This window comes from Vanellus vanellus (genome assembly GCF_965231255.1).
Source record: "Vanellus vanellus genome assembly, chromosome: 5".
NCBI classification, from domain to species: Eukaryota; Metazoa; Chordata; class Aves; order Charadriiformes; family Charadriidae; genus Vanellus; species Vanellus vanellus.
The window spans coordinates 42,973,482-42,998,876 of NC_138910.1; the positions used below are offsets into that span (position 1 = coordinate 42,973,482).

The 25,395-nt window shown below is 43.5% G+C and overlaps 1 protein-coding gene across 3 annotated transcripts in view; it reads right to left on the bottom strand.

Annotated features, from left to right (window-relative positions):
• Window positions 1-11,233: 11,233 nt before the first annotated feature.
• Window positions 11,234-25,395, bottom strand: part of AGAP1 (ArfGAP with GTPase domain, ankyrin repeat and PH domain 1) — a 384,460-nt gene continuing 370,298 nt past the window's right edge. For all 3 annotated transcript variants that reach the window (XM_082483168.1, XM_082483167.1, XM_082483166.1), the window contains 2 exons: window positions 12,166-12,421; window positions 11,234-11,680 (listed from right to left, as the gene is read on the bottom strand). In XM_082483168.1, coding sequence (XP_082339294.1) covers window positions 11,477-11,680; window positions 12,166-12,421 — 460 coding nt within the window. In that variant the 3' untranslated portion in view covers window positions 11,234-11,476. The remainder of the gene's footprint in view (window positions 11,681-12,165; window positions 12,422-25,395) is intronic.

Here is a 25,395-nt window from a genome sequence, read left to right on the forward strand (position 1 = left end):
CTTCCTCCCCTGGGTACTGCAACATGAGGAGGGGAGGTGGGAGGAAGATGGTGGTGGTTCTTCACCACCACTGCGGTTCAGCTGAGGAACTCCTTGATGAGGGATGCTGTGGATACTCAAAGCTTTCAAGAGCTTCAGGGGATCAGCCAAATTGATGGAAGAGAAATCCACTGAGGATTACTAAACTCACCAAAAACTTGGGCTTGGAAGTCCCTGAATTTTAAACAGTTAGAGGCTGGGGAAATAGATAGCAAAAGCCCCGTATAATTTGATTTTTCACTCTCCTCCAGCATTGGCTTTTGGCCACAGGCGGAGAAAAAGTGTTAGTGTGGGTTGATCTTTGACCTGGCTCTTTAAGGCTACTCTTACCTGATATTCATGAAGCATAAAATGTTAACTTTTGTTTATGAAAACAGCTGAATTTGGATGAGCTCATCTCTCTTTTGGAAAACAAGGCTCTTTAACAGGGAGGGTCAGCCCCATTCTACTATCACATTGCATGTGATTGCTGTGTGTGCTGTCCTCAATCATCTCATCCCATCGCTCCCTTCACACCAGCTTGGATTTGTGTTAAAGAACAAATAAGAAACAGCAAAACTTGCAAGGGAATATTCTGAATGGGGGCTAAAAGCATGTGGTACCTACAGAGCAAGCATCTTCTGAGCTCTGGAGCAGGATTCTTGAGCTGATACTCCGAGCACCCATGAAAGCTAATCCTTTGTAGGCAAGGGTGGAAACTCACAGCAAGGCCTTATGGCAGAGCAACAGTCCAGTCTTTACAGTAATTGCTTTTTTTCTTAAAAAAAAGAATAAAAAAAGAATAAAGCGGGGCTTTCCCCCTACTGTCATTATGGGAATGAATAGTTTTCCTTCAAAATCTCTTTCTGACCCCTGTTGTTTTGCAGTAGGATATTTTCTTTTCTTCCAAGGCAACTGTGAATGCCACCAGCTGAGAGCGTTTCAGGGGTACATGGGGGTGGGCTTGGGGTAGGTGAGAAACGTGGGAATGAAAGGCATCCTTAAATCTGCTCCACCATCCCTGGCACCAGGATCTTCCAGGAGAAGCCAGATCTTAGGAGGGTTGTTAGAGGGAGAGAGTGGTCGGCTATGCCCATCACAAAATCAAACCCCATACCCCCGTAGGAGGGCAAAAGAGGGGAGGGATGGATGGTTCCTGAAAAAAGCACTATTGTAGCTTTACACCCAGAGGGAGTCCAAAACAAGTTCTCCCACGTTTGAAGCTCACATTTCAAATGCAGAAGGGGAGAACACAAAAGCACCCACGTCCTGCTTCGGCGCTGGTTGGAGAATGATGGGGTTAAACAGGGTGGGAAAACCTTGCAAGAACAAAGGCATACAGTTGCTGCGTGACAAAACAGTGACATAGACCCCCAAAAAAGAAAAAAACCCAAACCAACCACAAGTAGTCCTGTAGTTTATCATCCCCCAGAGTGCTGCTACAGCCTCCCTGGAGTACTTGAAAAGCAGAAAAGGAAACTGAAAACCCCAAGCAAATCCCCATCAGACAGGACAGAACCACCAACTCCCTGCAGGCAGAAGACCAGATGGGATGGGCAATAACCTAAGGAATGAACAAATTTAGGCCAAGGCACAAGCAGACATAAAAGATAAAACCAAAAAAAATCCCAGTCCCACACTCTGGGCAGTCCAGCTCAGTGTGTGAAGATGCAAGCTCACCTTTTAATCTTGGCCAGGTCTTCTCTTGAGCAAAATCCCACTGCAACAAGGTCTCTGGTCCGTGATGCATTGGAGAACCGATCCATGTTGGTATCGGTTTTAACCATGCTGCCCTTTGGTACCAGCCCATGCACCATGTTGGGTGCAAGTCCAGGAAAAGAGACATCCCCAATCTGCCACTTCTCCACTGCTTATCTATGGCTATCATATCACCCTCCTTATGTCTCTTCTTGAGGGAAACTCCCCACTTTTTTCACCTCTTCACAGCTCTACTCGTTTCTGAAGATCCCTAATTTCTCTGTGCCTTTTATAAGGTGGGACAAGCATAAGCTGTCTTGCTCCGTGGTGCCCTTATGGGTCTTAAAATCTTACATTTCTTTCTTCACCTCAGGGCATGTTATTTAAGTTACCTCCCCTTTTTCTCCCATTAATGAACATTCACTGAATTTTATCTGCTATTCTCTGTGTACCCACCCACAGCTCTCTTGACCTTACGTAGTTTTTCTGCAGCCATCGATACAGCTAACCGTATAGCCAACCCATCGAGACACACTGATCCTGGCAGGGACCCTTCTGGCATGGGGCTAATTAGGCTGCTCAGGTGAAACACCATCACCTTTTGCTTCCCTCTCCATCCCACCTCTCCACTTTCTGCACCAGGGCAATATTTTGTCTTCTGCTTGGGCTTACTTAGATCCCCGATGTCTCTTCATGATGTATTGGGGCCAAGACCTTTAAAAATATAAATAAATGCCAATCAGTTGCTCATTGTTCGGTGCTTTAAACAACTTGTTCAGAGATGCCTAATACAGAGCCATGATTTTCCTTCAAAGAAGTGTAAGACCATACCATATCATGACCTTAAAGATGTTTTATTATTCTTCTTTTAAATGACCATTTCAACCAATTTAGCAGATACAGATGTAACCGTTACTGGCCTAATTCCTTGGATCTCCTCCAGAGACTCTTAAAGCCTAGGTGCAACATTTACTACTCTCTCTTCCTCGGGGAGAATAACTGTTTTTAATGAAAGCGCGCATATTTTTGCTGGGAGATCTGTCATTCAGTTCATAAGCACTTTCAGAACTCGTAGATATACACCATTACGGTCCCGCTGACTTATTGCTTTTTAATTTATCAATTTGCACCATTACTGGCTCTTCTGACATCCCAGGTCTCAGATAATACTTCATCTTTATTACTGGCAAAGAGTGACAGTATCTCATCATTAATACGAGGAGCAAGTGGGGCCAGGGCAGGTGTAGCTCAAGAACACGGCAATGAAGACTCAAGCAAAGCAGAAAGCTGCGACAAACAAGTTTTCTTGTCTTTATTAGAAAGAGACCTATACAATATAGCAGCCTCTCTCTGCAGTACTTTACAACTTTTTTTTCTGTTTTTTTTTTTTTTTTTTTTTAATTTTATTTTTCAGAATACTGTACAGCTGACACAAAAATCTCAATGCGGAGAGAGAGGAAAGGGAAACATAATACAAACTGGCATACTTAATCAAACCAAAATCATATGAAACAACAAGGAAAGTGAAATGTTTGTCAATCGGTTTAATTACAGTACAAACAACATAAATAAAGCATCATTGAATCATTGTAAAACAAACTTGCTGGATGAGGTAATATAAAAACAACAACAAAAGACATATCTTTTTAATAATTTCCACACTGTCTTGTCATCATTTATACATTACTATTTACAGAAACAGACAATCCCTCCCACCCCTAAACTTGCTATAAAGCCTGCCATGTGCTAGGTATCTTCTGCCTCTACCCCAAACACAGGTCTCCCTACTCACCTGGGTTCCCTTTCTCCCCATCCCAACCAGAAAGACAAACATCACAAAGCAGAAAACCTGAAAGAGTTGGGGACTAAATGCGGCCGAACATAAAATCGAGCCTTTGCAGGAGGGTCACAGGGTATTAAGGAATAAAAGAACGAAACAGCGTACCCATCTGCTTCCCAAGTGGTGCCAATCATGCTTCCCAAAATAGAGTTGCTGGCTAGATTGAACCTCAAATCACAACTTTGCTGAAACCAGGGGCCAACTCGGACTTCAGAGAGGTCAGGATACAGCCCATCCACACCCAACTGCCGCCCCAAAGCTGCTTTGCCTTGGACTCAGCAAAGCATTTGGTACACGCTCAAACCCCATTGAAGTTGAGAGGTTTACAGCAGCAGGAGCCACAGAATCAGGCCCCCAGCAATCCCAAACTAGAGTCCAAAGGCAATCCTCACACAAAACCAGTCCCTGGTGTTTTAAAAGACACTCCTCTCCCCTTCAGCTTGTGCACCCACCTATGCAAGCCATCTACAAGTGAAAGATGCTCTTGACATTAAAATAGTAAAAGAGAGCTGGACCGAATATGTGCAGTCCCCTGGAAACTTTGCATTACCATGGAGCAAAGGGCTGTGCTTTCAGAGGATGGGTACATCTTATTTTCCCTGTGCATTGGCAAAACAAGCTCCGTAGATTCAACACATCTTGAATCTCTGGATACATTGGAAAAAATGCTTGGAGGGGTTTTCAAAAGCATTTCAAAAGAAATTACTTTGTCAGAGGTGAAAGAAGGGAAAATGAAAGATCCTCCCATCATCTCTGCGCACCCACCCATGTTTCCTACCATACTTGCCTAGCTCCAGCAAACATCCTTCTTGCCCTGTCAGACTTGTCCTGTCCCTATTGATTCCCCCTGATAGGACTATAAACCAAAAGCAAGGGTAGAAACGGTGTGAACACCACTTGGTCAAGTCTTTCCGAACTACTCGGTACTCATAAAGCCTTATCACACTACAGCTGAGTTTTGTGGTTCCCTCATGCCAAAATCTTGCGGTAGAGTTTAATGGCCAACAATACATGGAGGGAGGAATGAGGAGCTACTCTTGGGGAAGGAGCCACCTGGAGAACATTTCAGAAACATTTAACCACTGTCATCCCCAGCGGTCCCACAAACAGCATCAGGACCCGAGGCATTGCTAAGTCAGCTACAGGAGGGCAGCCATTGGTCCCACACTTAAATTCAGCCAGTAAGCTGAGTTTCAAGCAAATTTATAGAAAAGAAAGGGTCTCTGAGCAGCAAGTCCTCTGTCCTTTTCACCTTTGGTATCTCCTTTCCCAGCATTTCCCACGGTAACACCCCCAGGGCTGGTGAGCTGGGATTTCTCCTCTGAAGCAAGGGGCTACTTCAGTCCCAGTGGACAAGCTAAAGGTTTTCTGAAGTTGAGTGTTGCTGTCTGAAGGAGCTGGATTTTCTGAATACCTCTGTATGTTATATTCCTGTGTCTCTCCATCCCTTGAGCAGGTGTCCCCCCATCCTGCACCTGCCTCCTGCACTCCTGGAAATGGCTGGTCTTACTCAAGCGGGACACTTGCCCGTTTAGAAGCATCTAACTGAACACCTGGCTTTAGCTATTGATTTCGATTAATGTGTAAATGTGCGCATGTACATTTCCACAATTGCTAATAGCAGTATGTAGAGCATATATGCGTATATAAGCACACATACACACACCAAATGCAAAGCACATGTAGCTAGTGACCTCCATGTGATACGCTGCCTTCACCTCGGGACTCAAACCACCTTGACTGCACTTCATCAACCAATTCAACCCAACTCAAACCCCAGTTTTGGAACTAGTTGCCAAATAACAACCCACCTTCAGCACCAAAACCCTTCCTTGGTCCTGCATGAGCTTGGGGTTTGCCTTCAGCACAGATCAGACCCTATCAAGGTGACTGCTGTGAAGGGTTTTACCCCCTGTACCTTGTCATTCAAGAGGACCACGAAAGCGTTTTCATCTGCTTCAGTTCTCAGGAACAAAACCCCACCATTTCGTTCTGGAAAACAGGGCACACACAAAAGAGCTCATGGTGCATTCACTGCCAGCAAGCAACATGGTCATCCCAAATGCATGCCATTAGACCTCTGTAAGCTCTTCCCCCCCCTCCCTCCCCCCCTTCACATTTTGCACATAACACACAGGTAAAAATTACTAGCTCTGAAGCACTGCAAAATAGTCCATCCTTAGTACTGGAAGCTGAACACACATCCAGAAAGTTCATGGCCAAGAGAAAGCTGAAGCTCTGCCTCTCAACAGAACTGACCACTACTGCTTGAGTATGCCACAGGGATTTGGGAGATAGGCGGACATATAGAGATGAAGAGGCTAAAACTGCTGAAATGCACAAAGACATTTTTATTTCATCTGCCCACAAGCAAAAGTCCCCCCGAACATGCAGGGAATGACAGTAAATAATGGGAGTTAATTCACCCACATATTGCTGTCACCTGAAATGAAACACCGGGGCCAAGACGACCAGAAGCATGCCTAGCGATTTGGGGCTTAAAATGGCTCTAAAAAAAAAAACCCCAAACCACCAAAAACCCCCAACGTCTTATTTTCAGAAATCATCCAATTGTCCTCTTAAAACATGAACTATTCATAGGTCCTGAAAATCTTGGCCAACACCCTTCAAACCTCCCTTTAAAACGTGAGACAGATTCAGTCAACTTAAGGTAAACTGTCATGAGATGAGACCACCCAATATTTACTTTAAAAACTGGCCCATGCAAAACAACAAAACAAAACCTCGAATGTCGTAATACAACAAATCTACCTACCTACAGCTTTGGATATTTTCCTCTATTACCTCTATATTTTTTTCAAACAGCAGATTGTTCTCTAATAAAAACATGCAAACCAACCTTCTTTTTGTAGCTTAGAACTTAAGAAGTTAAAACTCATTGCAGAACCTTTTAATTTGGGGTAGTTTGGTGTTTTTCTACCTTGAAAAGACGTTTAATCTGGAGGTTCGGGTTTTTTTTTCTGCTATGCAGCAAACACAAAAACATCCAAAAATGTTTTTCTATGCAATAAATTTTACCCATAAATCACCAAGAATGGAAGGAGATGTTGAACTGAGGATCCAAGCCTAACAGCCAGAGATCCCATGTACGCGTCCCTGTAGCAGCCACTGGAGGGGAAACGAAGATGCTTGACAATGAGATGGGAATGGGCAAGTTGTCTCCTATCCAGCCAAGCTGCCCCCAGTTTGGTCCCCAATGCTGTCCTCCTTTACCTTGAGTCCCTCCAGCCACAATGACCATTTGTTCCCTGTTAAGGTGCAAATGCGGCTCCCCGAGACATTTGGAAAGGGCCCCTTTGGGACCCCCTTGTGATCTGTGCTTGTCTCCACTATTACTACTTTATACTAGAAACTACAAATTACTTCATTTTTCCCGATCTCCATACAAATATAAAAGATGAAGCTATCCAAACCCCATACAATCTAATTATTCTACATTACAGTGCCAGAGATCATTTCTAAGCCTGTATCTGCATTCCCACCTCTATTCCTCTCCCTACGTTACTCATCTTTCTCTGGCCAGGGGAAATCTCCAAGTGCAGCTAAAGCTTTTTTCCACTAACACACATAATTTAAGGAAATGGGGAAAAGACGGCAAATTAAAAAAAATTAATGTTTACACAGTTATTATCGGCTATGCCCAAATGCTTAAAAATCCTCTCTACCTTTGTGGAACTCACCGGGCTTTCTGAGCAGCACATAGACCAGAATATAACAAGATTCTCCAAAAATAGCTTTTCTGCTGCCCCCTTTTAGCAATGAAATTGGAAATCTGGTAATGGGAGCCCTTGGCCCAATCTCTGCACTGGAAGGACCCTGAATTTTCCCAAGGTTAGATCTTATTTCTTCATAAACAGCGAGGAGTAAACCCTCCTCAGCCCCTGGAATATCAACGTTCAGATGCCGGATACGACACATCCAACTCACCTCCACCATTCAACAGCAATTAGCTTAAAATAAATAGAAGGAAAGTGCTGATGTTAATAGCAAAGGCCAACTTGCTTCTAGTGTTTCAGTCATCGTGGATAAAGTGCAGAGGTAGGGGGATTTAAAGGTACCTGGATGATGAAAAGGGTTAAACGGGGGACGCAAAGAAAACCACAGCTGCAGACTCCGTTTTTGGAGGAAAAAGCTTTAGCTAACATGTTTCCACTGGGATTTCTTATTGACTGGATCTCAATTTGTTTTTAATTTGCTCATAACATGCTCAAAGGGCATAAACAGCCTGGCAAGTGGGTTCCATAAAAGCAACGAGAGGGGCTAAACGCAAGACGAAGAACAGAAAACGGATGGGTTAACAGAGTGAAAGCAAGGGGAATGATTCCTGCAGGTTCTCCAAGTGTCAGTATGTATTGCTTGTTTCCGCACCTGGACGGCTTCAAGAACATCCTTTGCAAAGTGCAAATACACCCCCTGAAAAGCACGCAGAGCTTGGAGACCTCAGCTCACAAAGCCAAGCCCGCCTGGGCTCCAGCCACGAAGAACTTCCTCCATCCTTGCCCTCAGCTGTGGTGGGATGGGGTTTCCCCTGCTCTGCTTCACTGTGCATGAAGGGGATGAAATCTGTGCTGGCCCAACCTCCTCACCAGGTGGCCTGTCCCACAAGCTCAGGAGGTGCCCCACAACGTCTCACAGCCACCCAACCAAACCCATTTGAAAAGGGGATGCTGTAGCCCAAACCCCAAGAGGCGTGGACCCTTGGGGTCTGTTCTGTGGCTGGAGCATCACTTGCTGTAGTGCCAGAGAAGGTCTCTCCTGACTTTGAGAGACGGCGCTGGGTGATCTCCTGTCTTTCAAAGTGATCACTGCTGGATGCACGACCTGGTATCCTCCCTGCAGACCCCCAAATGTTTGGGGGTAGTCATCACATAGTCTACGCCACTTCAACATAGGTACTGCCAATGCTTACACCTTCAAGGGAAACAGAAACTTTATGTCTGTTAAAAGCAACTGTGTTATTGCCTAATTAAAGTATGAGGCTATTAGTTGGCAAGCCTGTATACATATTTTTTCCTATAATACAGTGGAATTTCCTCTCCTAAAAATATTCTGTGTTTTTTCAATGTTCACCTTCAGAAAATTTTTATGAAAGGAGCATGTAATTCTTCTACCTGCAATCTGCATGACAGCCTGGTTGCCCTTGTTTCTCAAACATCACTCTCAGCTTTACAAGAGGAAGGTGGCCCAAAGAGAGCATAAAATTATGTACAGAAAATATTTTCAATTAGGAAAAAAAACAGCTCAGAAATGGAACATGCATTGAGAACTTAATGGTGGCAAATGTGCCTACCATGTATTTGAAACAGTGGACTTGGTTTTCGGATAAAAATGCCCTTGATGCTCCCAGGGGAACTGCAGGCAGCTATAGCACCTCTGGGAGCACAAGCCACGGTTCCTGAATCCCTGCTGTGTCCCCCCGGTAGCCGTGTAAAGCCTGTGAGCACCAAGACACAGTGGGCTTCACAGCATCCCCTTCAGCTGCACATTAGATGGGTTGTCCCGTCACTGAAGGACCACCCGCCAGTACCAAAGATCAGGGAGCTGCATGGGAATGATGGAGAAATAGCAATTATAACAGACACCCTTCCTCAATTAAAAGAGATCAGAATTATCCCAGTATGAAGAGAATCAGCTGTAGCCTTACTCTGATGCAGCCAGCCTAGGCTGGTTGAAGAAAGATTTCCCCCCCCAAATAGTCAAAGTTCAGTAACAAAGTACAAAATAAGAACACCACTGAATAGGAAAAGCTGGTCAATATTCTTATGCTTCCACCTTGAGGCTCACTTTTTTTCTACAGTTTGACGACTTCACATCAAATCCATAATTTTCTGATCTTTTTTCCTCAAGATAATCTGATTACATTTTTTCCTTCATATTTTGTCCACATAGAGTTTATTCAGCAATTGCTATGCTCCTGCCATTTGTATGCCAAATGAAATCCAGAGCCCCAAGGAAGAGCACCACTGAAGGCTTGGGAAATACATGCGAGTAGGTAGATTTGCAAATTACTATGCTGTGTGCACCTCACTGCCTTCACATAATTGCTCCTTTGCCATCGAATTCAGTTGAGTTTTCAGCTTTCTCTGTGATATGCCCTTCCCCCATCTTCACATTGCCATATGCCACATAAAAAAAAAAAAAAAAAAAATCACTTTTCTGCCTGCCAAAAACCATACAGCCTGCTTCCCTGTGCCAGAATCTTACTTTGTTGAAGACAGGAGAAGCTGGGATCTGCCCAGTAATACCAAAATAATCAAATCAAGTATTAAAACTTGGAATTCAAATGAACTGTCCAGGCTACTTTCACAAACCATTTTTCTTCCAGAACGCAGCCAAGTTGGGAGTCAAGCGCAGCCATGCCCTGCCCGCCACGGTGAAGGCTATCAATTCTGAACTTAATCAAATCTGATCTTCCCACAGCCAGGCTAGGGCTTTTTGTCTTGGCTTGTGAAAGCTTTGTGACTTCTCGACTAAAATATATTTACAGCGCTGAGAAACAGCCTCTTTTTCCTTTCTAAAAGGTCTCGCACACTTTTTTTTTTCTATGCCAAATGTGCCATAATCTCCTTCTGATATGTTCCTCAAAGGCTTGCGATGGAAACAAGAGTTCACTGCTGGAATTATTTTCAATGTACAATGATCTGTAACCTACAGATCCTAACTAGTTGCACATTATTTAGTTCACATCCATTACAGTTTATAAATTAACAGAGATGTCATTTTCTGTACAAAAAAATTATCAATGCATATTTATGCTTTTTTTTTATTCAAATAGATTTTACATACATATAATCTAGAGACACAATACAAAAATCTGTATAAGTTAGGCAATGCATCACAGGAGTGACCAAAAACTCAACACATTTACCTTGGCAAAATGACAGAACCTATTTTTGCTGGCTGAAAAAATATTAGCCTTTAATGCATTTATTAATTTCACTAAACATACTTGAAATGTTTTTCCTTAGCGGTATTCATTATTCCTTTTTGTGTTTCATAGTTACTCTTATTTATTTTTTCCATTTTGTTTTTACACCAAGGAGACTGCAGTCAAATAACACTCAGCAACTCATTTCCTCTCTTTGGACTGAAAAATTAAACAGATACTAAATTATGACAGTGAATTTAGAAAGGAGGGCTCCAAGGGGTTGAAAGAACATGTCTGAGATAATATGATGCTTCTAAGAATATTGCAATCACATCCAAGCAATCACCGAAGCGTGCCATGTAACTACCTCCTCAGCTAATATGCTTTTTTCTCCGTGATGACTAATCATGTTCTATTAAACAGCGGTAATGCTGGAAGAACTCAACTATACAAGTGTAATGAAGCCAGTATTCTCCCCGGACAGATTAGCTACAACTGATTTGACACATACCATCATAGGAGCTTCAAACCTGACAAACTCTGTGCTTGCTTCTGATTTATGCCGTCAAGCTCTTCAGAGAAGAGAATGAAATCCAGGCGTCGCGTTTGGTAGAGGTGAAATGTACTGATGTGCTTAACTGTCAGTTACGGAAAGTCACCATCTCTCCTTCCTTCTTTTCTCGCTCGCCTCTCCCCGCGCCCCTTTCCTCCACACTCAGGGAGCCTGCGTCTCCCCTGGGGATAACCGCTCTCCCATGGTCCTGGTGCCAAGCGTGGCATGTCCTGCTCAACCCACGTGCTCTCTCCCGCTTGTTTCCATCATTCGAGAGCTGTCACTGAAACAACTGCTTTCCCTGCAGCCCCTTTTGCTCCTTCTCATCCCCTTGTGCCGTTTCCGCATGGGACAGGGATGTACCAAAAGGAAAAGTGAAAAGGAGAGTTACCAGACTCACAGAGCAGAGCTGTGATGGGGATGGAGGAATATGAGGCTGCGGATGTAATTCAGGTCAGCGAATACATGACTGAGCTCCTCAGATGATGGTGGGCATCCTTCCGCTGCTGTTGTTCCGATTATTGTTTTTCCTGGACAAGTTTGGAGTGGCCATGAGGACAAAGCGCTCATCGGGGCAGCCGTACTGGAGGAGAACGTCAATGCACTCCTGGCTGGAGGCCTGCCGGGCGTAGGCCAACGCTGTGTTTCCATGGGCATCACGTGCCATCACATCGACGCCATACTACAAGAAGAAGAGATGTGTTGTTGGAAGCTGTGGTGCCAACAGAGCATTAAAATGGAGGGAGTGGACTCGGGACAGATTGGTTTGAATGTAACTGAGGGTGGGGAGAGGGAGAAGACAGCAGGCAGGATATCAGCCTGACAATGTGCGCAGCACTGTGTCACATAAGGTTTCTATGGGGAGAGGCTCATGTGTGGAACAAAACTTGCCACGGTAGTGTTTCAAACAGGCGCTAGGGAAATTTCTCCGTCCTCATTTCCTACGCTCTCCTTTACTTTCCATCAAGTAGCAGCAGACAGGCAGAAATATACATTTTTATTACATTGCTGACTTTTGAGAGCACACAATGAGGAACATCTAGACTCGAGACACCAGCAAAGGCTTTGTGGAACCCGCAGGTAGGAGGTTGGGAACATCCTGCTGAAGGACATAGCCAAGCAAAAGCCAACCCAGCCAGCCCCCTTGCCTGGACACCAAGTACTTACCCAAATCAAGAGTTGCACCAATACCACATTTCCTTTCCTGCATGCCAAGTGGAGGGCAGTACGCCCGTCACCGTCTCCGCAGGTCTCGTTCACCTCTTCCCGGGTCCCGTGGGCAAGGAGCAAGATGACCGTCCGCAAGTCCTCCTCGGCTGTAGCCCTCAGGAGATGCTGGCCCAGAGAAAGCTCCAGGCACTGCAGTGGGGCAAGGAAGAGCTTCTGCTCATATTTCGCACGTATCCAGCGCTCTTTTTCTTCCCTAGAGAAGCCAAAGGAGATACGTCACACTAACCTGGTTTCGCTGCCTCTAAACAGTGGCAGTTCAGCTATCGGTATGCTAGCAAACAGCAGTTAGCCAAAAAGAAAATTATTCCTCCTTCAAATTTTTGGCAAGAAAGCCCCCATAGAAACAGTTAATCCAAACCTTACCTTTGCAGTGATATTTGTGTCACCCATCTCATCACTGCCGAGTCATATTACTGCAATGTCCGAGATCCCCCTAGCAGATGCCGTGAGCATGGGGTCGTAAGATCACAACAGCCAGGAGGTCTTAAAAACCCCTGGACTTCCCTGAGGGCTGGCAAGAGGTCAGTGCAAGAGCTCTCCTCATCACAAAGACCAAAGACAAAATAGGCAGCCTGGTTCCATGTTAGAGTTAGGGTGGGCTGCAAAATAAGTTCCAGAAAATGCACCCAGTTTCTGTATCTACAAGCAGAAGTAACCAAGCACCTGGGCTTGCATTTTCAGATGGGAGAGCAAGTCCTGGAAAACACAGCCTTGCTTGCAGGGGTGCTTTTTCCTTCTACAAGCCGAGCAATGTTTCCAATGCAAAGGGCGTAGGGATGGTTCCTCTGTTTGTTTTTCCAAAATGCAAACCACCAAACCAATACTTTGAAGCACCATTTCCTCCTGATATGTCAAAGAACTATCAAAAGCTTTCTGGATGCTATTAGGTTACAGGATAACAAGGACTACAAACAGGCCTCTCAACTCTCCATTAAAAAAATTACCATACAATTATATGATCTAAGAGATCTAGCCCTAGACAAAGTCCCATTTAGAGGTACCTCAGGTAATCTGTCCAGCCTATGAAAACCATATACATCACCTAAGCCAGGCAACTTGTTACTGGTGACAGATTTTCTCCTCCGGAGTACAAAAGGCAAAGCTCTGTTTACGCCTTTCAGCCATGTTTACACTACTCCCAGTAATCTAGTGTCAGGTTAGCCCTAATCTGTTTTTAAATACTTATGTAAACAGATCCTTCCAACAGCAAATCTGGATTAGTTTTGCATCATTTCCTGGTACATGTGGAGTGACCTTGCTTTGACCTCCCCAGATGCTTTCAGGCACAGCTTCCCAAAGCATCCGCTTCTCTACCCCACCACAATTTACCTTACAAACAGGTCCACCAGGGCTTTTTTTCAGAGAAAAAGTGCAAACAGAAAATTAACACAAAGAGTGCTTCGCTTAAATCAAACCTTTGAATGACTCCTGCAAGCTAAAAGACACACCAAAACCCCCCACATTTGGGGAGATGCAAATTAACCTTTGATGCCAGGATCTGATAAACTGACTATCATTTCATGTATTCCAGATGGAGAGGAGGAAGAAAAGGACTTCTGTTACTACTGCATCTTTAATTCACGTTTTTTGTATTTGTGGTTTTTTTAAGGTAAAAAACCAAACCAAAACCAGTGCCACCAGGAGGATAAAGTAATATACATGCAATTATTTACAATAAAACTGTTGCAACACTGCAAAAGGTCTAGTTCCAGTATCCACCTAGAGCATCTTCGTGAAAGTTTGGCAAACATTGCATGTTTTTTAAACACATATAGAGATATTGAGAGTATAACCAATATATCCACTACATGTTTAAAACATGCCAGACTGAAAAATGAAGTGATTCCACCTGTGCTGTTTTACAACAATGGTACACATCAGGGTTTAGGGAATTTATTTTTCATACCCCCATACGTCCTAAAGGCAAAATATACCTCAGACACATAACTAACACAATTTTTTTAGCCTAGTCAAGAGTCTGCAAATGAACTCCCCCTCTCCCCCAGACCATCTTTTGAGTGATAGTAACTTTTGGCTCCCATCAGAGCATCGGTTGCTGCACTCACCATTGCTTGAATAGAAGTCCCCTTCTGTTTAGAAATCAACCTGTTTTATACAAGTGTCCCTCCATTCCTAATTCATCTTAAACCTTAATAATAATGCAATGGTATGTAGCAGAACAGAGACAGCAAATGCCAAGTTCAGGCGGAGGCTTTACAGAGCTTTAGGCTGCCGGTTTACAAATTCATCGGCATGAATTTCACATTTGCCGTGGGTTGCACGGGAGCAGCACAAAGGCAAGTCAGATTAGGCAAGCCTGCAAGTAAGCGGGATAGACCTGACCCAATCCTGCTCAGGTTTATCCTACTGTTTCAAAAAGCTGGGAAAAGAACAGGAAACACCTTTAAAAATAAATCTAACAGGAAGGGGGACATGCTGCCACTTGCATTAGTGATGGAGAGGATACAAATGGTCCTTCCTTAAAGAACTCTCTTGCAGTATGATCAAGTAACCCATAAATGCTCTGCATTAATGCTGACCGTATGCTCTGGTCAGGATTCACCCCTTCACCGGATGAAATCTGTTGCAGAGCCAGGCAGCAGCTAAGGAGATGTTGTGTCCCTCAGGAGATGCTCACTGGCATGGGTGGCCAGAGCAGGACCCTGCAGCCAGCAGCAGGCTGTGCCACTGGGCTACACTCACCTAAAAAAATCAGCCTTCACATGTGGTTATTTTACCTTACTTGAGTTTCCCTTTTCAGAAAGTGTGCCTAATTTTTCTTGACCATGCAGGGCACCAATAGACATAATTCATTAAGGCCAAATTCTGTGTCTGGACTCACATTAAGGGTTGCGGTGGGAACACAGCAAACACTACAAACAAAAATACAGGTGTTTTAAAAGCCTCAGACATTTGGGGGCAGCATGTCACTGACATCGGCTATTGAATGAGATTTAGATCTTATTTAGCTGTACAAACTGGGCACAAGAAAGATATGACATCTGCATTTTCTGGTAGAAAATGAAACTTTATCATAGATGTAGGAGGAAAAGCATGGTTGCCCATGTCTCATGGACAGACAAAATGCAGAGAGATTGTTTTTGAATGAATATCTAGAAAGCCAACGTCCAGGGACATCCTCCCTCCATCTCTGGCACAAACCACTTCATTTTGAACAGGAAGTCCTGTGAGCTCTGCCGCTCACATTCATCTTACAAATCCCGACAACAAGACATAAATACTGTAATTGTTGCTCTGATGCCCCAATTTCACTTCTGGGATCCACAGCTTGTCTTGGTTGAGGTTTCATTTCCCCCAAGGAAGGCCAGTCCAAGAGCAGAGTTGTCAGCAGTAGATCACTTAACCTCATTGCAGTTCCCTGGAGGACCACTGTTCACATCCCCTGTTAGCTAATGAGCTAAAAAATGAATTATTGGAGCGGTCAGCAATAAGCAGGAAGAGGAGGCACAGTGTTTCATTTCAGCCAGTGCTGACATACCTTTAAATAAATCAACTGAATAAGAGCATGAGGAAATGTGAGGGAGAGCAACTAATCAGGAGAAAGACACCAAACCAATCCCTAAAAATAAAGGAAATGTACATCAGCTAGTAAATATTTCCCGTGTTTTCTTCCTTTAGCTGCAATCCTGGTAGCTTCCACACTAAATGATCCCTTCAACATCAGAGACTTTCAGTTGTAGTTATGAAAGTCAAAATAAGACTCTTTTACTGAAATTTAAAAATCCAGCAGTCCTTTTCTCAGGACCAGATTAAAGCAAGTGTGCTGGAGAAGCAACATCATCATGAGCTCAGATGGTCCCTACGAATGTGTGAGCTGCCTCTTCCTCATATATACTAAAACGACTTCTCTGTTCTTCGGTGATCATGCTAGCTGCTATTTTTTCAATGCATTATGCATATGCATAAAGAATTAATAGATTATAAAATCCTAAGTAAACTTAGAGAAAGAAAAAATATAGTTATAAGACCAGACTTTCTTTGAGCCTTTTATCTCTGAAGCTGTGCAGTCAAACCCAGACTGCTCATACAAACTTCAAACCTCACTGGTTATACAAGGGCCAAATACTACAGATTAAGACTGCAAAATACTCCAGGAGAGAAACGAGCCACTAAGCCTTGGCCAAAAAACACCACCAAGCTCTTTGGTCTTGCAGGAGTCTCTATCACTAGTGAACTCTAAGTACACACATAGTGGTGTGAATAATGAAATCTCTGCCACAGCAGCAATACAGTACATAGGTAAAGGGTTATTAGAAACAGATGAAAATTTCAGTTCTCAGTTTATTTTGATCTAATTAGGTGCTTGCTTCTCAAGATAATGTCCAATTATTTAAATTACTCTGCCAGCCACATCACATCATTATTATCTGGAAACATAAATACCGGGCACTGTAAGGGGGGAGGGCTAACTAGGTAGCATGACAGAATATAAAAAGCAGATTTGCTTAGAGCGCAGATTTGCTCCAGGAGCTACACTGCATTCTCCGCTTGTGGGTTTGCAGCAGAGATGCTCATTTAGGAGCCCACGTCCTACACAGCTCAGTCCCGTATAGTGCATTGTGTGGCTCTTCCACCTCAGTTAAATGCGTGCGATTTTACACCCGACAAATCCAAGCAGGAGCCTCGTATCGCTGTTATCAACTCTTTGTCCTATTCCTCCCTGGTCCCATTCACCTCTGCCTTCAACTTCATTTGTCCCTCACGTATGCTTGGTGGAGAGGCATGAAAGGCAAACATGAAAAGGATGTGCAGGGTGGAAATAAAAGCCACGTTCATACGGTGACTCAGAACTGGTTGGGTAGGCAACTGCATGCAGATGGAGAGCCTGAGAACTTGCCATCAAAATTCAACAGCTCCAATGCAAGAGCACCCTTGTTCTTACCAAAGCGATAACAAGGATGACCAAAATGTTGCATCACTTGCTTGTTGTCTAAAATGACTCACTGTTAAAAGATGCGATGAAATTTTGAAAGGTTGCATCAAAAACGTAATGGATAGCAGGTATTTGCCACAGCAGAGGCATTGATTTCCCACAGTCAGAAATACTGAGCAAGGCTTGGTGCAGGCATTTTGAAGTGAAGCTTTATTCTCCACACTTCTGTCAACAATAAAAAGCTCTTGAAATTTCTTATCTTTTCTTCTCTTTTGCTAAAGAAAATAATTCTCTAACTGAGGAGGCCTCTAAAGGGTCTCTCTAGCATTGCCATACATGTGCCGTGCCCATGTGTTGCCATTTCTGGTTGCTCACTGAAGTACAACCATTTAATGCAGTAGTAACCTGGCCAGCTCAGCAAGAGCACTGCCAAATTTTCTCTCCTGTTGGCCAGCTGACAAGATTAATGTGTCTCTTCCAACAAAATTAAGTAAATCTAACCCCCGTACCTCCCAAACTCCTGGAGAGCCCCAGAATGTGTCATTAGCTTTGTGCTCCAGCATGCAAGCACGCATCACCTAATGACCGGTGCTAGGCAGCCGGTTGTGCCGAGGCTTGCCGTTTACATAAACCCCTTTGCGATGACCTGGCACGCATCTGATAAACCACATCGCTTTGGACAGAGTCGGCGATGCAACGTTGGGATGGGTAAAAGAGAAACATCGGGGTAGGGGGGAGACAGGATTGAAATGTTGGGAAAGGTTCATGATGTTTTTAATTGCAACTAGCAAAGGGGGGAGAAGAAGAGAAGGCAAGAAGAAAGAGCTAGCAGCAAGGAATTTCCAAAGTATCTTCCTGCCCCAAGCAAAGCAGGAACTGGGAGGAGAGGCATGGAAGAGGAGCTGGGAACAATATGCTGAGAAAACACAGGGGCTTCCTCTCTCTGCAGGAGAAGACCCCACTCTATTGCAAAGTAAGTGCTTAGCAGTTGACTGCTTCCTAGCATGCATGCCTTCTCTCCCCAGCTGCGTTGCTAAGGGGGAAGGCGCACAAGCCCACCGGGGATATATAGGTCCCCGGCAAACAAGAGGGCTCCAGACAGCAAACAAAGACCGATAGGCATTTATTCCTTAATTACGAAAAGCTTTTAAGAAACAGGTCACTGTAAATCCCGCCTGCCGAGGAAAAGGAGGCAAAGGACTAAGATTTATGTGCGCTGGGGCAAAGAGGAAATAAATATCTCTCTGGCTCCTGATCAATATTATGAGTGTTTTGCCAACCTACAGGGTGTTTTATGAGCTGTAAGGACAGAAAGGGATCATTAATAATTAAATAAAGTCAACCTATTAAGCTTATTACTTCTAAGAAGTTAAACATCCCTGACGGACGAAGAGCAGCCCTATAGGAAAGCTGCAGATAAGCCAACCCGCATCTTGTCTTGGACTCTGGACCGGGGCTCTCCAGGCGAACAGAGTAGTAACCCAGCTTGGAAATTATTTAATTACCATCTTTGCCAGGGAAGTTACCTGGCTGAGGACAGAGTTCAACCTGCTGTCAAACTGGCAAAGTTTTGTCCACCAGCCAGGAGGGGCAGAGAGAGGCAATCCAGTGCTCAAACTCAAGTTACTTCTCCTACCATCAGACCTATTCACACAACCAAAACATCGACCCCAAAAGACACAAATAAAGCCTATTTCCCATCAGAAGCATCCCCAAAGCACCTCGCACTGTCAGGGAGCTGTTTTCTGAAGCCCACAGGTCAGGATCTTCTCTACCATTAGCTCTACTACTACATTTTTCAGTTTTCCTTTTACAGCTGTGTGTTTGAGGGGAAAAAAAAAAAAAGCCCTACTGTGCATGACAGACAGAGATTGCTCATACATGCAAAGCTGAATGTGCTTCTCAAATTAATCATGTCTTGCATGACACTTACCGGTATAATCATAATTTGGATTCAGCGGAGCTTCTCCACTTTCTTCGCCCTTTCTTTTGACAGTATCCCCCTACGTAGCGCTCCAAAATAGCTGTTATTTCTGCACTTCTAGGTTAGCCTTCCAGTCATGCCACAGAGTAACCACCAGCTCTCCCTTATGTGTTAAGACACCTGCAGGATTTATTACTGCACAACATTAATTACCAGCCTGGCCAAGAAATCAAGGTTTACAGATTTCAGGCTTTTTAGATAAATATCCTGCAATTGTGGGCTCTGATATATCACATAAAATTGCAGCAAACTTATGTTTTGATTGCACAACACTCAATCTAATAATTTTTAAGGTATACTCGATAAAATATATCATGGCTTACATTTACTCTGTATAAAGTTAAGCAAAAGCTATGTGACATACAATGGTAGGGAATACTGCAGATACGAAGAAAAGGCTTACTAAGTTGAGAATAAAGATTCTAAGTGTGACAACTATAAGCCCTGCAAGCTGGTTAAGTCTTTCTTCAACACAAATCCAAGTGCTTTTTGTTCTGCTCAACTATGTGAAATGAAAACAGTTCCTAGAGATTTAACAAAAAGCTTGAAGAATGCCACAAATTGTACTTTTCCACTAACCCCAAAAGCCCCTAATTTTTTTTTTTAACAGCATTGCCAGCAACATTTAGGAGGGAAAAAACCTAATAATGGTGAACTCTTAAGGATTTTAAACACCTAGCTTGGTGAAAACAATTAAAAAAGCACTGTGAACAGTGGAGGAAGATAGGTTTCTGCTAAGACGTGCAAGGAGAGACCTTATGAGAATCTGGAATACAACAGCCATGAATGACCGCTCCCTTCCACTCACCCTCTGCTGACCAACAGAAAAACTACTGAATTCATGATCCAATTCCTTTTACCTTGATATTGATGTACGAGCAAATAAATATCCACAGAAAATTTAAACCAAAACATATTACTGTTATCACTGTGTGGTTGTAGATACAAACATGAACGGCTTCCATTGGGTGGCCAACCTCAACATTGGCCATACTACAAATATTACCTAAAAAAAGCCAAAAGCTGCTCTACAACAGTTGCATGAAAATGCTAAAGCCATGGAGTATACTTGCTTCTTGCTTGTTTGCAGTAATATATATACATATATATGCAGAGTATACTAATTGCAAACATGTATCTAATGAATTTCATTATTCACATGTAACCATACTTAACCTGATGCCTTAAGTGTACAAATCAAATTGCATTGTGCCAATACTGAAACACAGACTGGAAATTTCAGTTTACAATTTGATACACAGTCACTCAATTTAGAAGATTCCATTAATTTGCAATTTGTTAACACTAATTTTCTCCCATAGGAAGGCTATACTAATTGCAGTATTATTTTATATATATAGCTCAAGAAATCATTGCATACTTTCCCCCCCTTTTTTAGGAAAATATATGAAAAAATTCCACTTCAAATCAATTTTCACACAAAACATGGAAGTAGTTTTGAACAGATAATGGAACTAAAAATGAACTATTAGGAAATATTTTGTGGAAAAGAAGGTAATCTGTTATCTTGGTTATTTATGTCTACAAATCTGGCTATTTTCACCCCAAACCAGGCTTCTGCTTTCATATTCATATTAGAAGAAGCTCTTATACAGTATTCAAAGGAGGGGGGGGGGAAGTGACATACAAATATTTCAATGCATAAATCTCAATAATCTGTGCCAGGTGAGAGACGGAGCGAGGTCGCCAAGTGAGGTTCCCACAGACCCTGAGTAATGTGGCATGTAACAGGGACGTACATCAGCGATGTGCTTTCCAGCGGCTCCTCCCGTGCTGCGACTATCACAGCGCATTAAGGATACCATAACAGTCGCTGATGTGATCTGCTTTGGAACGTATCACATCATAAACAGATGAGAGAAGAGAAATGGAGCTTTTCCTCTGCTCATAATGCTGTAAAGTGGAGAAGTAGCATAACTATGAGTGCACCAATGCCTTATAAATAATGAGAGGGAGGGAAAAACCCTCTGAGGTCTACCCAAAGGGCTGACAAACTTACAGTGTAGAAATTAAAGAGATGTCAAATAAGAGCTTGCTTAGCACACAAAGGTGGCTTCAATGATCCAAAATGGAAAAAATATGTTGTGGGCTAGAGAAGGAGAATGCAATAGAATCATAGAATCATAGAATTGTCTAGGTTGGAAGAGACCCTTGGGATCATCGAGTCCAACCATCTACCCTACTCTACAAAGTTCTCCCCTACACCATATCCCCCAACACCACATCTAAACGTCTCTTAAACACATCCAGGGATGGTGACTCAACCACCTCCCTGGGCAGTCTATTCCAATGCCCAACCACTCTTTCTGTGAAAAACTCTTTTCCAATGTTCAGTCTAAATCTACCCTGTTGGAGCTTGAAGCCATTCCCTCTTGTTCTGTCATTAATTACCTGTGAGAAGAGACCAGCACCAACCTCTCTACAGTGTCCTTTCAAATAGTTGTAGAGAGTGATGAGGTCTCCCCTCAGCCTCCTCCTCCTCAAACTAAACAGTCCCAGCTCCTTCAACCGCTCTTCATATGATTTGTTTGCTAGGCCCTTCACCAGCTTCGTTGCCCTCCTCTGCACTTGCTCCAGCACCTTGATATCTCACAATCACCTGCCTACTTCTGCTGGCCACGCTATTTCTAATACAAGCCAGGATGCCGCTGGCCTTCTTGGCCACCTGGGCACACTGCCGGCTCATATTCAGCCGCTTGTCAATTAGAACCCCCAGGTCTCTTTCTGCCAGGCAGCCTTCCAGCCACACTTCCCCAAGCCTGTAGCGCTGCATGGGGTTATTGTGGCCCAAGTGCAGAACCTGTCACTTGCCCTTGTTGAAACTCATACCATTGATGCTGGCCCCATGATCCAATCTATCTAAATCTCTCTGTAGAGCTTCCCTATCCTCCTGGGAATCAACACTCCTGCTTAACTTGGTGTCACCTGCAAACTTGCTGATGATACACCCTATGTCCTTATCGAGATCATCAATAAAGACGTTAAACAGAAATGGTCCCAACACTGAGCCCTGAGGCACACCACTTGTGACTGGCCGCCAGCTGGATTTAAATCCATTGAGCACCACTCTTTGGGACCTTCCAGTCAGCCAGTGCTTGATCCAGTGGATCGTATGCTCATCCAGGCCGTGCGAAGCCAGTTTTTCCACGAGAATTATATGGGGGACAGTATCGAATGCTTTTCAAAAGTCCAGGTATACAATATCAACAGCCTTTCCATCGTCCAATATTCTGGTTATCTTGTCATAGAAGGAGATCGGGTTTGTCTGACAGGACCTGCCTTCCATAAACCCATGCTGACTAGGCCTGATCCCCTGGTTGCCCATTATGTGGGTTTTGATGGCACTCAAGATGACCCGCTCCATGACCTTCCCTGGTATCGAGGTTAGACTGACAGGTCTATAGTTACCTGGATCCTCCTTTTTGCCTTTCTTATAGATGGGTGTTACATTTGCCACCCTCCAGTCCATTGGGACCTCCCCAGTTAGCCATGACTTCCTGTAAATGATGTAAAGTGGTTTGGTGAGCACGTCTGCCAACTCTTTCAGCACTCTTGGGTGTAGCCCATCCGGTCCCATAGACTTGTGTGCATCCAAGCGGCACAGCAGGTCACTGATCTCTTCCTCTTTAATCGTGATGCTCTCATTCTGCTTCCCCTCCCTGTCTCCTGGCTCTTGAGACTGGGTGTCCAGGGAACAGCTAGTTCCACTGCTAAAGACTGACGCAAAGTAGGCATTGAGCACCTCATCCTTTTCCTCATACTTTGTAACTATGTTTCCCTCTGCATCCAATAAAGGAGGGAGATTTTCCCTGATTCTCTTTTTGTTATTAATGAATTTATAGAAACATTTTTTATTATCCTTAACAGCTGCAGCCAGGTTGAGGTCTAGCTGCGCTTTGGCTCTCCTTATTTTCTTGCATAGCTTTGCTACATCTTTATAGTCTTCATGAGAGACTTGCCCCCTCTTCCAAAGGTCGTAGTAGACTCTTTTTTTTTTTTTTTTTTTTTTGAGATCCAGCAAGAGATCCCTATTTAGCCAGGCTGGCCTCCTTCCCCGCCTACTTGTTTTTCAGCACATGGGAACAGCCTGCTCCTGTGCCTTTAAGACTTCTTTCTTGAAATATGTCCATCCTTCCTGGACTCCTGTATCCATAAGGGCATCCTCCCAAGGGATTCTTTACCCAAGGATCGGGAACTGGAAGAGGACAGTCTAATTATAACACTTCCCAAAGACCTAAAAAAGTTTTCTTCACAATTTTGATCCTTTTGTTACCAGTAACTCCTGAGCAATCCTATAGTTTGGTTTACAAGGAACAACAAAAGCCCTTTCAGTGGGCTTTAATATTATCTTAATTCCAGCAGAAGCAATAACATGACACTCCGGAGTATTTGAAAAAAAAAAAAAAAACAAAACCCTCAACATCACACTGAATTTATGTAAGACATAAAAGATAAAATACAAGTAATAAACATTGTATTTGAGCATAGACTGTGAAGGAAAACACATTTCGAGCGGCAAGCAAATAAAACCAAATGCTTGCTCTGCACAAGTCAGTAGTGGAAGGCAGGCATGTTGGCAGTTGAAGGTTTAGAGGACTGGGAAGTACCTGGACCATCCCTGTGGGTAGCATTTCTGTGACCCACGTTCTTCAGATGCTACAGGGACCTCTCCACTGTCCAACTCTTGCCTAGTGACTTGGAGTTTTCCCCTCGCCTTCCAACGTCTCCCCATCAGCAATTCCAATATAACCCATACCCTCCTCTTCCTCTCTGACACATCTTCCCTTCTCCACCAACACACCCTTGCCTGTTCCACTACGCCACCTCTAACAGTTACTTCTTCAGCTGCTTTGGTCACCTCTTACATCTCACCAATGCTAAGGTCTCTACAGAAATTGTTAATGTCATCAGACTCTTCCATTTTTAATGACTATTTTTATTTAGTAAAAATGATGCTTGTCTTGGCAAGTTAGATCTCCTGAGGTATTCTCTCTGTCTGTCAAGCAATGAGACTTCCCTTTACCTCAGTTTTAGCGGGCTGCAGGTGTTTGATGCCTTTCTGAAACCACAAATGATAATTAGTTTAAAAAAGGCTGTGGTAGATCAGCTTACATTTCTGAAAAAGCAAAGGAGATGAAGGATTAACTTGAGTAACTAAGACTAAAAAAAGAAACAGACTTGAGAAATCCTCAGCAGTTACCATCTCCAGAAATCCATGAGGTTTCCTCTGTCCCTAAGAAATGAAACCTCAATATTGTTTTTTGTTTGCACGTTTTCAACAACAGCACAGGCAACATTGTGGTTGCCCAAATGTGCCACAAATGTGAGATCAGAAATGGACTTGGCTTTCAAAAGACACTCAAGTGCTCAAGTACTTCTGAGGCATTTCTAATTGCGCACCTCTGCCTATTAATCACTTGCAAACCTTTAGGCTTTTATGATTTACAAGCCATACGGTTGGTGCTTAACAGTGGGAAACCCGCATAAAACCTGACAGCAAAGAAAATCCGTACCGGAGACACCTGCCAAAAGTGACAGCAAGTTCCACTTCAAGAGCACCTCCAGAGAGAGGTGTGCAGAGATTTAAAAGCCGTGTGCCAGAATTAAAGCCAGAACTAAAGCCTCTTGCCCAAGAGCTCTCAGCGCATAAGTCCCCTCCCTCTTTCAGCTACTTCCCTGCAAATCCCTCTTCAGGACACATTTGGAAATTATTTAAAAAAGATAAAAATATCCCTAATCTGTTACCAATTAGAAGAAGAATGTGAATATTATTTTCTAATTTGTGACTCAATCTTAAAAGCAAAATCACTGAAATAATTACATTGGCTCCTGAATATTTCTATTGTGCTCCTGAAAAAAAGAAATAGTAGGTATGTCCTCTTCTGCCTGATATGCCCCAGGGCTGAATGTCTCAATAAGTACATCAAAGCCCTGAACGTGAACTGCCAAAAAATTTGTAATTTCTGCTTTGTGGCAGCTGCAGCCCAAGGGCTGCCAAACTGATTAGCTTGGCCTCCTAATGGTCTTTGTGCAACTCGGGTTTGTGGCAAGGAGGTGGGAAGGAGGAACAAGCCAAGGAGGATAGAAGTTGAATTATAAACTACAAGGTGCTCAAGTTGTCCACTACAGAAGCAACTGAATTCCAGCTGGCTGTTGATGTACGAGCTTTAAGCCAGGATTTATAAGAAAGGCGATGTAGGCTTCTTTTTAAAACCCAGACGCGGTGCGACTTGAGTGACTAACTCCTGAAAACTGGTAATTTCCTAGT